The 14,518-nt window shown below is 41.4% G+C and overlaps 1 protein-coding gene across 2 annotated transcripts in view; it reads right to left on the bottom strand.

Moving 5' to 3' along the window:
- Positions 1 to 14,518, bottom strand: part of LRRC1 (leucine rich repeat containing 1) — a 131,549-nt gene that overhangs the window by 10,960 nt on the left and 106,071 nt on the right. For both annotated transcript variants that reach the window (XM_007095528.3, XM_042986584.1), the window contains 3 exons: positions 13,560 to 13,704; positions 11,289 to 11,407; positions 9,712 to 9,795 (listed from right to left, as the gene is read on the bottom strand). In XM_007095528.3, the coding sequence (XP_007095590.1) occupies positions 9,712 to 9,795; positions 11,289 to 11,407; positions 13,560 to 13,704 (348 nt within the window). The remainder of the gene's footprint in view (positions 1 to 9,711; positions 9,796 to 11,288; positions 11,408 to 13,559; positions 13,705 to 14,518) is intronic.

The following is a 14,518-nucleotide window of genomic DNA, read 5'->3' as shown; positions in this document are numbered from 1 at the left end:
CATGAGAAGGATGCATAAAATGACACTGATGACCAACTATGATTAATTTAAATCATACAAAGTACTAAGTAGTCCAATAAGGTCCTAAAAATCTCTGCAATACATGAAACTCAGAGTCTAAATTAAATCACGAAAAGAAACAGGACGGTTCAAAACTTACACTCTGAAATGCAAGTCATTTTCCACTGCTATCTAATGCAACCGCGTCTTTTAAATATGTTAACTAAGCCACACAGGTCCAGACAATTATTGTTCGGTAATATGGGAGACTGAAAATTCTAAGTTTCAAAAATAAGGCCAAGGATGATCCATATACACCCCTCTGAAGACCTGCCCATTATATTAAATTTAGTATTCCCAGTGTTCCAGTTCATTTAAGAAACAGAGAGAGAGAGAGAGAGAGAGAGAGAGAGAGAGAGAGAGAGAGAAAGAGAGGAAGGGAGGGAGGGGGGAAAAAAAGACACCTGATAGATGACACAGTACACTAATTTGCACCATACATCTTTTAATAGCTTTTGGTTATTCACAACTTAGTTTGGTAAATTCATTATTCGTTTTCCGTTGACAACTGCAAAATCAACACTATTTTAGCAAAAATTGAATTTGGTAAATACATACATTAATCTGGTAAAACTAATGTGGGTAGAAGTGTATCACTATCTGTATCCACACCAAATTTGATTACCATTTATTTTTAAAGTAAGCGATTCAAAGGTAATTGAGCTTTGCTTGGATCTAGTCTTCAAAAAAGAAAAGAAGCACAAAAGAATTCAATCATCCTCTTGAACAAATTGGCTCTGGTTCCTATGGTCAGGAAAGCTGGACCAAGAGGGTGGAAACACAACTTGATCTCAGACACAACAACATTCAGGACTCCATACAGAACTACATTCTCCCTGTACTCGCTATCCTCACCCAGGGCGGCTGCAAGAAAAGGCTCATGAAGGAACCTATTGATGTCTCTCAAACACATGGAAAAATACTCCACAGCCTCCCACTTGAGGAGGGGCAAGAGACTTGCATCTTCAGTAATAGCTGAACAACAACATGTGTTGTGTGTATGGATGTATCTTAAAGAGAAGAAGGCATATTTATGAAATTGCTACATAATTATCTTCATGAACAATCTTATCATGGCTTCCCTTAGGAGTTCATATAAAGACTTTGAGATAATACATTTAACCACAGTATTTAACCAGAGCGGATGTAAAAGAAAAATAAACATAAGGAAACATGAAAATCCGTCCAAAATGGAAAACACCCAGATATGTAGAAAGACTTCTAGTTTGTCCCCATTCTTTCTCAGTGTTCACATTTCCCATCCCAGCAAAACTGGTGCTTTCACTGTCCTCTAAAATACATCATTTTAGGGGCACCCGGAGGGCTCAGTCAGTTAAGCGTCTGACTCTTGATTTTGGCTCAGGTCATAATCTCACGGTTCATGGGATTGAGCCCTGTGTAGGGCTCTGTGCTGACAAGTGTGCATTCTGCTTGGAATTCTCTCTCTCCCTCTCTCTCAGCCCCTCCCCTACTTGCTCTCTGTGTCCCTCTGTCCCTCCCCTGCTTGCACTCTCTCACACTTTCTCTCTGTCTCTCAAAATAAATAATTTTTAAAAATAACAAAATAAAAATAAAATCCATCATTTGGGTCCCACTGTTTCCTATAGAAATGTTCTTATTTTTTCTGTCCTTCTAAATCTTATCAATCATCCAATATTAGCTAAACATCCTCTACATCATCATGTCTTCCCAAAACCCACCGGTCCATACCAATACAGCACTCTCTGTGTTTCTTTCGTTAATTATGGTCTATACAGGCCCTCTGACAGATTGTTTCACCAAGCTTTATAATTTGTGCATGTACATAAAACCAGGGTGCTTGGCAAGTACCGTACCCATCCCATCTACCTACCAACTTTTCTCATTTAGACATGTTTATACAGTTAATGTTTATTTGTTTACTAACTAGTGAAAGGCTGCTGCTTCAATTCAAGTTAGTGCCTGCTTCTATGTGTAGCAATGAAAGCCAAACAACTCTTGTTTTCTCTAGAAAACACTAGTGTCCTCTTAGCTTCTATAAATATAGGGCCCCCATATCATGTCCTAAAAGAGGGGTGCAACAGGATCTTTGAGGGGCTTGGCATTCTTCCCTCCCTTGAGGAAGGGAATCAATCATCAGTTTTACTCAGATGCCCAGGAATACTATGCAAGGATTCAAAACTGTGAATCTTCTGAGGATTGACATGATTAGATTCTCTCTGATAAACTGAGATGAGCCCAAAAGAGATCTACTCATGGGCAGGAATACCGAAGCCCCTCGTGGAAGGGAACCCCCCGTGGCCCTGCTCCATGTGGAGGGGTATCTGCACTGGGGTGGGCCTGTGTGCCACGTGGAAGGTCTTCCAGATCAGCCTGAGGCTGAGGCTGGACACCCCTCAACCTTACGATCCTGGCCTGGCTTTGAAGACATAAGATTTGTCCGTACTGCAGGGAGCCAAAGCAGATGATATCAGTTATTCACATACACAACCCTCACAGTGGCAAAATAAAACTACTGGAGCAGTGTACAGAGCTGAAACTGCATCCTAATTTGGGACACTTTGTCGTGAAGCTGTCCACTGCTCCAGCCACCTGTAGGATATCTGTTTGGGGGCCCTAATACTACACCATGTGAACGTTTTCAATCTGTACCATGTACATATATTGTCTGTTACCAAAATTAATTAACTAATTGCAATGGGTCAGAGAGGGCTCTAATCGTTGTTAGAGCAATAAAAGTTTTGGACAAGTAAACACTCAAGTATTTGGGGGGAAATAGTGTCAACTTCCACTGGAGTGTGGGAGCTGTCTCCTGTGCTTATAGTCTATTTATTTTTTCTTTTTCCTGTCCCATTCTAATCTTATACCCATTTGAGACCTCAAGGGGTGGAAAGCAATTGTATTCAAGAGCCTTCTAGGCACTCTGGGTTGTCACTGCGGGCAGAGTGACCTCCTGATCTCTATTGTCTAAGGTTTTCTGAAAACAATGCCAACAAAGAGCAAGTGTTATTACAGAGGGTGCTGGGGATGCCTTCATCACCCTCAGAGGCACATGCTGTCCCAGGCAAACAGTCACACAGAGACCTCTTTCCAAATCAGCCAGGAAGGCATGCCACGAACCTTTGGCTTTTAGAAAAAATTGTTAAGCAGTAAAAACCATAACTCAAAAGGCACAGTTCTTTATAGACCTTAGGGAGGGAAGTGGTGCCATGGAGTGGATGCTTTGAGATCACACAGACCTGGGCTGGAATCTAGCTTCCGTCATGTGTTCTGTGGTCTTTAACCAAAAGTAACAATCAGGGCTAAACTGAATGAAACCACAAATAAAATTTAGCACCTATCATAGAACCTGGACTAGTAAATGTGGCTGGCAAATAAACATGAGCGTTACGGTCTTTTCAAGAAGCGAAAGCCCCAGATCCAAATAGCGAGTGCAGACAACACCGACGTACTAAGTTGCTGGAAGTGTACCGATGCTGGTGAGCTCTCCCCAGAACACACTTGAGCTTCAAACTCTCTCCCCCAACCATGCACCACAGCAACAGAATGTCACCGTGATAAATACACCATGACTGTAATGCCAGTGAAGCACTAACATGAGCTCAGTATTGCGTTATACATATTGTTCATATGTATTTCTGCTTTCTCTCTTGGGCTCAGGAGGCAGAGTTTGCAGGGTCCTTAGTGGTCACTGGGATGAAATGCCTGTGTCATTGAGGAATTCTGGGAAGCAGGGTCACTGTTTAAATAACTTATTACCAGTTACGTAGGAAGCTGGTATTTTTAAACTTCCTCAAACCACATAATAGTACCTTCCCAGAATACAAGGGGTTGGACTTGGAGAACTACAGAATGTAGCTGAGAACCTCTGTTTCGCTGTTTCGTGTCTCTTAACTGCAGATATTTTCCTTCCCTGTTTGGATCCGATATAATCCATCTGAAGGAGATGGGACCTGCACTTCACCAAGCAAACCTTTAGCCAGGTCAGCCTTCACTACTTATTAACTACTACCTACAGGTGACATGACTCTAGAGGAGATAATCACATTCAGAGATTCAAAGTGAAAGCCTCTATTAGTCACCCTTGGTCTACCTATATTCCACTTTCTGAATGCCTGCCCTAAGTGTGAAGAAACTTTCATTTTCCTTCAGTATCTGCCTGTTAACATTCTATGTAACAGAATGGAACCCACATTTCACTGGCAAAAAGGAAAATGTACAATAAGCAAAATCTGGTCAAAATATAATTTGAGCTGTAATAATATGCGTAATTTAGAAACCAAAGACTGTTTTTATCTTTCCCATCATCATCTGTGGCATATTATTTGAATGTTCCTATTTCATAAATATTTTGGAAATCATGTGGCTTTGGGACTTCCTGAATTATTGGGCCACTGACATCAAAATATCCACTAATAGCTATGGCATTCTTATTTTCTAATTATAAAACAGTAAGTTACGTTGACTGGAAAATAAAAACCATACACACACACACACACACACACACACACACACAAGCACAATGAAAAAAAATAGATCAAATTCTATCACAAAGGGACAATCAGTATGAACATTTTGAAGTACAATCTTTTAGTAGTATTGCCATACACTTGATTATGTATATACACTTCAACAAAATTAGGACCAACGCTCGATCTTCAGCACCTCAGTTTACATATGACACCAAGAACGTCTTCCCACGTCATTATGCTTCTAAAAGGATTTTTACTGATTACGTAAGTATTTCATTTGCCAGCAGTCTCACAGATCACTGCGCAAAGCTCCCACATTAGACATGGCTAGTTGGTTCTGCCATTTCTTCCCCGTGTAACCTTGGGTGAATTCCTTACACTGAGTCTCACTTTCACAGTCTCTTGGATGTGGATCACGATTCACCCACACTTCATAAAACTGCTGTGAAAATCAGACAAAAATATGCAGGAAATCCCTCAACACAGCGCCTGGCACAGGTTAGCTGCCCCTGTACGTGCTTGGCGTGGCACATGTCACCTATGAGCCTCTACGTATGTGAGAAATCTTCTTGGGCGTGATTTTAATATGTGTCCATAATTGTTTTCTTAGGGCAAAGCCCTAGAAGTAGCATTCCAGAATCAATGGGTATGAATACTCTTAAAGGTTTTCCTATTACTTTACTCCCTTCCAGAGAACCTGTAATAAGTTATTCTTCTAGGACAATATACATTTTCCCATGCCCTCACCAACATTTGGTATCCTTATTATTTTTTTTAATCTTGAAATAAGATAGGTCAAAAAGCTTCCACTAACATTTCTGTGAATACTGAAGAGGCTAAAAATTTTTTCACATGCATAGCCATTTCTATTTTTAATTCTCTGAATCACTTATTGTTTCTTATGATGGGTTCTTTGCTTTTATTTTTGTCTGCTTTTTTCCTAGCGGGACTATCTTTTTTCTCAATGATCTGGAAGGATTTCAAGCAAAGTAAGGAGAGACCTCCCTCGGTTGTGATGTTATAAATGTCCCCTTGGCCCCAGGCTGACTTTACCTTCTTGACCATCAGAAATCTAATTTTCACATAGACACATCAATCAGTTGTCTCTTTTACAACCTACTTCCTCTTTCAAGTTTAGGAATGCCTTCTCCATTTTGATATCCAATAACCAACTATATTTTATTCTAGTATTTTTAGGTTTTATCTTATCTCTTTTATTTATGAATAATCAATTTCAGAATATGATGGAAGCTTACATTAAATTAAATGGTAGTAAGAAGACAGAAAACTATCCACAAAAATGAACTGTCAGCACAGATACTTATGAAAATCACAACAATATGTATGGGTAATTAATGTTGAGAGATTGCCTCATTTAAAAAAAGGGGGAAAAAAATCTCTGATGAATGATCTGCCAATCCTATCTTGTCTCATGTGACTGTAGACATATGATGGAGTCAAGATCACTTTCATTTTTTCCTGATGGAGACCAAAGACTGGATTCTAAGCTTGGACACATGTTCAATTTCTTCTGGCCAGGATCTCTTTAGCTGGGGCAGGTTGTTTAAAGGTACGATTTGGCTGGGGAATGTTATAAAGTTGCTGACTCTCTTTCATCATACCCACGATCGCACATAAACCAACTCCCTGTCTGCCCATGATCATGTAACACAGTCTCTTCTTCAAAAACATGAGCTTTTTAGGGAGACCTCTTTTCCCAGAAGCGTTCATACTTCTACAACAGGATGAGAAATGAAAGACACAAATAAGTTGCTGAAAAAATCGGAAGCATGCTACATGTAGCAAATAAAGCACATCTAGCCTTTCCACTAGAGAGAGAATTGTGGCAACAAACTGGAATTTAGTGAAGACACATGAGCTGCCACGTTACGCCTTTCAGAATTTCTCAATAACTTAAAACGTAACTCACAGATAAGCATTCTTTTGAGAGAGAATAGTTTGAACAAATCTGACAAACACATAACAAAATAAGGTTCCAGGCCATGCAGTCATTTTGAAAAAAAAACAACCTGAGTTTAGAGGAAAATGTACAATATTTTACAATGAGGAACACACAAAGCAGTCAGTCGATTTGAATCTTCATGCATTTAAAAAGCAAAATGGAAGTTAGAGATGCAACTGTGGTCTGAACAATACTTACAAGATAACAAGTTTACCCGACTTTTCTAAATTTCCAAGCAGCTAACAATTAAGAAAATAAGAGACATTCATTGATTTGCAAATGTTTACTACAAATAACACCACAAAACACAAACAGAATCTATTATTGTGACCCACAGTACAAACATTTTCCCCTCATTTGGGAAAAAAACAAAATACAAATAAATGCTGCAAAAGACTAAGGAGCTGTGCTATACAAAACTGACGATATACAATAATATCAAATTAAAGAAAGACAAAAAATAGGAAGAACCACACGGCACACCAGACTAATAGCAATTAAAACAATTATGGATTTTTGGCATGTACATTGAATCGGTCAGCATTGCAGTTTAGATAGGTCATGCATGCAACTTCATTGTTCAAGAGAAAGCAGTCAAGTTTTGGAAGGGAAGACTCCAATCAGGAAAGTATAGGATATGATCAAATGGTATCAAGCTTGGAGGCAGAGCAAGTGCACAAGGCCCATCCCTTCTGTCACCCACCCGGTCACACACACACACACACACACACACACACTCACGGTCACAGGGCCTACCACACTCACTGCACAGAGACTCATGGTGCAGTGGTGCTGCCTAGACCAACGTGACATGTTTCGATGTAAGGAGGACTTGAGTGGTCTGGCTGCTCAGCCCCAAAGGTCAACAACAAGCACTCAGCCATTTCTCCTGGGTCACCAAACTGTAACCCGCAGCAGAATTAGGCACATGGGCTCAGGGCATTTTCCTACTCTGGGAGGTGAGTTTGCATGAGTAGTCACTAGTGAAGGTGTGCCAGAAAAGAGCTGATTCTGCTTTAAACATTCTCTGCTTTACCTCGAACCTGAAGGAAGGGGCACAGACTTTACTCCTTTATAAACTCTACATGCCAGAAAACCAACCACAATTTCATAGAGAACAGATACCACGTGACAGCTAACTAAAATGCTTTGAAGCCAGGACTATTTTCACACCATGTTCACTTTCCACATTGTGAAAAGCTGTTCTAAGAGACTTACACAGACACACGACACGGCATGCGGTAGGCATAATCTCTGAACCCTGAGTGCAAGTTTCATTCTCAGAATGTAAAGAGGACGGATGCCGAAATGATAGCAATAATTTTACAAATAAAATGTTAAAGTTTTGTAAAGAATGTTCCTTCAAAAGAGAACCAGAAGAGAGGGACAGGGAAGACAGGCTGGGTGGGGAAGCTTACTGGGGATGGCCATTCAACTTCCAACCTCTCCCTTTGGCACTGACTTTGAACGTGTTCCTAAAATGTATTAATTTTCTAACATGTCCACACTACAGATAGTTTCACCTTTCTTTACCAACTCAAGGGCACACCGATGAACAGGCTAGACCGAATCTGTATCACCTGAGTGGTCATGCTTTCTTGGCCTGTGCAAAAGCAGTGGGCTCACTGTCAGGACACATCTATAGTGTCCATTCTACCAACTCCTAGCTACGTGAGGCTTGCTAAGGAAAAGTTTTCACTGGCCTCAGTTTCTTTATCTCTAAAACGAGAAAATTTCTCTCATGATCTCACCTGTTACGGAGATTCAGTGAGTCAACAAACATGAGAACTCTGGCTACAGTATGTGGCATTGAGAAAGCAAGTATTAAATCTTTCCTACTTCTCTGGCCACGTGACTACGGGTCTGGTCTATTACCCATTCAACAAGAGTAAAATCAACATTCAGAATATCAGCTCTGTGTTGTGCTTTATCACTCTGAGGTGGAAACCAAAATGTCTGATGAGCAAAATCTCTTATTTGTGGCCCAGCTTAGCAGAGATGTACTTAAATCTCTCTGTGGGGAACAGTTTCATTCAAGTGCTGGTGCTCACAGTAAGGGTGGGTCAGAATATGGCCGCATTTATAACAAAAACTTGCCATGCTTCCCCTCAGGAATGTTGGCCGTCTTGCCCAGACAGATGACTGGGACAGTGAGGATACAGTGTGAAGATGAGGAAAGAGAAACCAGACCAAGTTCAGAAGGGCCCTAGGGAAATAAGAACCCCACAGGTTCTGGCTGGTGGGATGGCAGGTTTAAAATCATCCCAAGGGAGATGTAGGAAAGAGTCAAGACAGGAATAGGAAGGACACTCCGCCTGGGCAGGGATCATATCACACGATACCACACTTTTTCATGTGAGGCCTAGCAAAAGGGGGGGTGGGACACCAACATTTGATAGGGGACAGAAGGATGGCTGAAACGGGGTTTCAGGCTAACAGCTAACAAAAAATCAACCTCGGTACTCCCCATCTCCAAATTCTCCTAGTTCCAAATAGAAGGTAAGCCTTCTTGTTAAACATCACACTAAATACTTCTCTGTTGCATCTGCTCTGAATTTCCTTCTCATTCTCAGCATTTCTACCTCCCTTTCCAGAATTTACATGCCTCTAAGTCTGCACAACTACTCCCCACAGTGAATGGTGATGGTCTCTTCTCCTGGTTGGACCATTGGCAAAAACAAAAACAAACAAACAAACAAACAAAAAAAACACCTAAGAGTCTGGCTATAGCTTCCCATTCACGTTCCTCTATGTGAATGCCTTTGTGAAGAGTTCATTCACTCTCACCTGGACATGAACACTGCCCAGTATCAGTCTCTGCCCAGTAAAAAGGTTGCATCAAGGTCCACTTTTATAATTCCAATGTCTTAGGAAGTGGTTTAATTTCACTTTAAACTCAGACCCAACGTCATCTACTTCCTCCTCTGCTAAACTCCCAAATGGTGTCACCATTCTCTATATGTCAAGTCAGAAACGTCAAATCTCCCTTTCTGGCACTTAAAATCCTATCAACTCACCTTTCTCAACAATGCTCAGAGTCATCTGGACCCACCTACTCTCTTTAATGTTACTGATGATTGTTCTTTGATACAACTCCTCCGACCACCTCTGTGCCCACAAATGAGAGTACGTAACATTTAAAAAGCACCACATTAAGTCTTTTAAAACATCTGATATTTCTGATCCATATATGCTGTTATTTCTTTGTAATTATTATGGTTTTTTTAAAGCACATACCTCTTTTGGTAAAGACACTAATTTATTTCTGTCTGCATTCAAGTTGCTCAACTTCTTAAGTTTTCCAATGCTCTTAGGTAAAGTCTGTTAAAATAACATTTTAATTATTAATTTATTTTCAGAGACGTGACTCACAGTAAAACAGATCTTCTCAAGGACTTAAAGAATATAATTTCATCCAGAAAGAGACATAGCAGTTCTTCCTGAATATCAGACACATTAAAGCTCATTTGGAAGATGTACAATGAAATATTTTGCATTTTTGTTAAAACAGGAATATGTTTCAATAAAATGAAGTCAAAGGCACAGATCTGGGAACAGAGAAATACCTAGTAAAGAGGTAATGAATGTTCTTCAGTGTTAAAGAATTTGCACCTCAAGATTCGTCCCTTAACTATCTGCACCTTGGAGAACCACACTGGGAGAATGGCCTGGATGACTGGAAGCCAGATGGCTAGGGGAAATCAGAACCCTGAGCACGGGTGCCGTGAGTGGCACGGGGACAGCAGCATGGGAACAGGAACAAGGTGAGCAGGGTGGGAGGAGTGGGGTGCACAGAGAACTATAGGAGCCAGGCAGTACCCTGATGAAGGGGGGAGCTTCAACACTCTGATGCAAGCCAGGGGTGAATGAATACCGTTTTTATAAGTGTTGTGATTACTATCTGTAAGCCTGAAACCACAAACTAGGATGGGAAGGTTAGGTCACTTCCACTACAGCCGCCAGAGGAGGCTGCCGGAGGAGAGATGTGGCCAGGCTCCCCCACCAGCTCTGTGTCCTACCCACTCATGCTTTTTCTGCTCTTTCCACCTCAAGAACATTACTTATACTTTTTATAAAAAAGGAGAAGAGAAGAGGAAAAAGAAGAAGGGAAAGTAGGGTAGGAAATACAGGGACAAAATACAGGGAGAAAGGAAAGTAAACTGAAGCAAAAGCTGCTACAAGACGACGAAGAGGAAAAGGAGAAGATGAAGTAATAAATGAGGGCCTGATGGAAAGCAGAGGAAGCAGCAGGAAGTGAGAGCAAGCGAGACTGCCCCTGGTAGGTGGTGTAGGCCAAAGCTCTGCCCTTGGTAGGAAGGGAAGCCCGGCCCAAGGCAGGGGCACTTGCAGCCACCTCCATCCCCAATTTCTAGGGCGGGGTAGGATCACAGACCCACACCCAGTCCTCCAGAGAGCACTCACACTAACCACCCCCCACCCCCTGGTCAACCACCGTTTTCTCCCCTTCTCTCTCTCTCTCTCTCTCTCTCTCTCTTTCCATTTACTCGAAGAGCCCTGAGAGAACGTTTGCTCTGGCGGTCCTCAGACACCATGGCAGAGGCATCAGTGGCTCATTGCTGCACCTCCCTGGAAACCTCTGTAAGGGGAGCTTAAATACCATTCTCTTCACTGAAGCAGGTTAAAAGCCAATCATCTTTATGTCATGCATTTGCTTTACAAGTCCCTTTTTTAGATGTAACATGAGAAAAGTTCCATGTAGCCCACCCAAATTGTAAGTAGAATCTACCCTAATAAGTCTTGACATATAGAAAGCACACTCTATGCATCCATTTGAACGTGCAAGCCACACTCACCAGGAGCCGGTTCTCTGTAAGAACTAATTCAGTGAGGCTTTCACAGTCTCCAACTGCTTCAGGCAACTGTGTGAGTCTGTTCTGATCCACTTTCAAGATCGACAGTTTCTTCAGTTTTCCTGGAAAAGCATTATTTCAACTCATTAGTTACAATTGTCTTCCTAATCATCACTTGGTATCTCTTATCTGCTGTTCTTTTTTGTTTTAAACACTTATTCATTTTTTTTCCTCACCCAACTTTTCACATTATGAAACCACATCATTCACATTTAGGTCACTAAAGGTTGAGAGTTAAATGTTATCAGAACATCAGAAACAGTCAGCAATTAGAAACAAATCGTTTTAAAAGTCATTACATAAAAATACTGTATCAAAGCCGGAAAATTTACAGAAAAACAACCAGCTAGCTCTTGATGCATCTTTAAGAACATGAAATGTATCATGTACAAAGGAGAGGCTTTCATTGTACTCCAAGAATCGTCCTCACCAAAAACAAAAAACAATAAAGTACAGTTTATTCTATCACCTATGAATGAAAATGCCTCAGTGAAGATTCCTACAATGAAGTGTTTCTAGGTATGCAGAAGAAAATGGCAATCTTTGAAAAGCCACATGAAGAACTGAATATATTTCACTCAGAGCATAAAGACTAGACTTTCTGGTGATGCCCGCAGGCCATGGAAAAGAAGAATGGAGTGACCACAGCATCCTCAAAATCCCCACTGAGTGAAGGAAAGCCTAAGGCTTTTGGATTCTCATGTTCAACTATAACTCAAGGGAATGAAGCTACAAAGCAGACATCCTCACTATCTACTGAGAGAGGCTGGCATGATGCTACAGTCCCCAGTAAAATCAGAAAACAGCCTGTATCTTAAAAGAGACGTCAAGCCGGAGAAAGGGACATGTTGAAAAAATTAGCCTGCCTTGTGTGTGGTCACAGAGCAAGGCAGGAGAACTAATGGATTCTTGAGCTCTTTATTTAGCATCATCAATAACCTACTAACACTGTCCCCAGAGGCTTTGCAACTCTCTTCACTGGCAGGAGAGGCACACTGAATTGAATCGATAGATTCCCCCCCCAACGGAGTCTCCCTAACAGTTTTCTGGCAAGTGGTCTTGCAGCCTCTCTTTGAACACTTCAGTTGACAGGGTTCCCATCCCTTCACTAAGCAGCCCAAACTAATTTTTAGCCAGTATTTCTCTCAGATCTTTTCCTTGCGCTCACCTGAACTAGAAGATGTAACACATTGACCTCTCTTCTCCACAACAGCCTTTCAAGTGCTTGAAGTCAGCCATCTGACACCTCCTACTTCCTATGCCAAGCAACTAAATGTCCCCAGTGCCTACAAACTGTTTGCGGGTGCCATGTATCACTCTCACCCAACATCTCTACCTAGAGTCAAAGTCCCCATCAATTTTCCAGCCAGTCTGAAGCAAAAGGCAATGTCTGTGTTCCTGCCAAGATGCTATTATCAGTTACTGCTTTCATCTTGACCAAATAGCAGAAAGGAAGTGGTCCTCTGTCATATAGCTTCTCCAATTACTGAAAAACTTTCAGAAACTTCCCTTGATATTTTGAATAAAAGTCAAAAAAAAAAAAAAAAGGTCAAAGACAGCAAGCCTATGTTAACTATTTGGTTAAAGGTAGTTTCTTACAAGTTCTAAGTGGCTTTGCTATGGTGGAGCTCCTGGTCCGTGTCTGTTTATACCCTCTCTGCGTTTATTTTCTCAAGCTGAACTGCATGCCTTTATGGTAAAGGAAACGTCTGGACTAATTTCTTTTTAAAGGAAACAGCATAGGACGGTTAAAGGAAAAGATTATTCTCAAAGAACTATAAAAGGCTCAACCCAAGCACACCATTCTTCCCTAGGTCGTGCATAAGGTCAGGGTGACTTTCTCATAAACTGTTAGGGTGCTCATGGAGAAATCTCTCAGTGACTGTTCACATGCCTGAAATATATTCTATTATTCAGACTAATCTCTACGGAAATCACTGAAAGGAGATGTGGGTGAAATAGATGAGTTGACATTAGAAGTAACAACAGGTACAACTGTTACCAAACCAGGAGGACAGAAATAACTGCATACTGAGAAACTTCAATTGTATTGAACATTCTTTGCATTCCTTCTTTAAGAACAAATAAACAAGGAGACTAAAGGACTCCCATCCCCAGCATCTGAGAGTGGTGACCAAAGGATCAAAGGAGTGAGTCCCACAGGCTCAAGACAACAGCCAACATCTTTAGAAGGCAATTCCTTTCGATACTTACCGATGCCATCCGGAATCATTTCTAGTAAGTTCTGGGAAATGACTAAATCTGTTAACGAAGTCAGGCCACTGATTTCTTCAGGAAGTCTCTCCAACCTGTTTTCAGAGACATCTAAGCACAGCAGATTCTTCAGATTTCCTATTTCCTATACCAGTGACACAGAAAAAGAGACTCATGCTTCACCCTGCTACAGTACAGAGGAATTTCTTACAGGGATTTTTCACAGTCAATTCCCAAAGCAGTGCTGAGGATGTTTCCTTAGTGTTTATCTATAGGAGGAGGCTGGAGTGAATTTCCAGACCCCCTTCCAATGAAAACGGGAAGCTGTATCAATCACAGACACGGAGCTGGGAGGGATGCCAAGCTCCCCAACTTCAGGCAGGCAAGGAATCATTCTCACTTAACAGATGAAGAGACTGGCACCAAGAGAGGACAAATGACTGTAGGGTAACATAATTAAAAAAAAACAAAAGGAGTCTGGAATCCAGTTCTTCAGGTTTCGAATCAATCCCTTGGGTAAGCAGCTTAGAATTCGGGGTGACCCTGAGATTTTCTCTGTTAAGAGACCATCTCCTTTTTATCTCCCATGACCAGTAATACCTGTTACAACAAACATCAATGTGACTGCACCCCGGCAATACTGGGGCCTCCAGACCCACTGACACCTTCACCATCGACAGAAGAGAGAAGCAAGCGTACTGCTTTCAGAGACAACAGGCCATCCAAGGAGTGGAGAAAGAACCTCAAGGAGTCCAGCGTTCTGTTCAAGAGGTATCTTACCTTCCATTCACAAAATACATATTTTCTCTTTTATAACGGCCTCCACTTTTCCGGTCCCATTGCCACTACATTAAATTCCCCCTCTCACCTAGACAGTTAGCTCCAACCGTGAGACACTCCCTGTCCACGTCTGGGCTATAGACTGTTGTTTCCATATTTCCCTCCTGGAAACGCAGCTA

This window comes from Panthera tigris, chromosome B2 (genome assembly GCF_018350195.1).
Source record: "Panthera tigris isolate Pti1 chromosome B2, P.tigris_Pti1_mat1.1, whole genome shotgun sequence".
Classification (NCBI taxonomy): Eukaryota; Metazoa; Chordata; class Mammalia; order Carnivora; family Felidae; genus Panthera; species Panthera tigris.
Note: the sequence above shows the minus strand (reverse complement) of the source record. Positions and strands in the feature narration are given on the sequence as shown.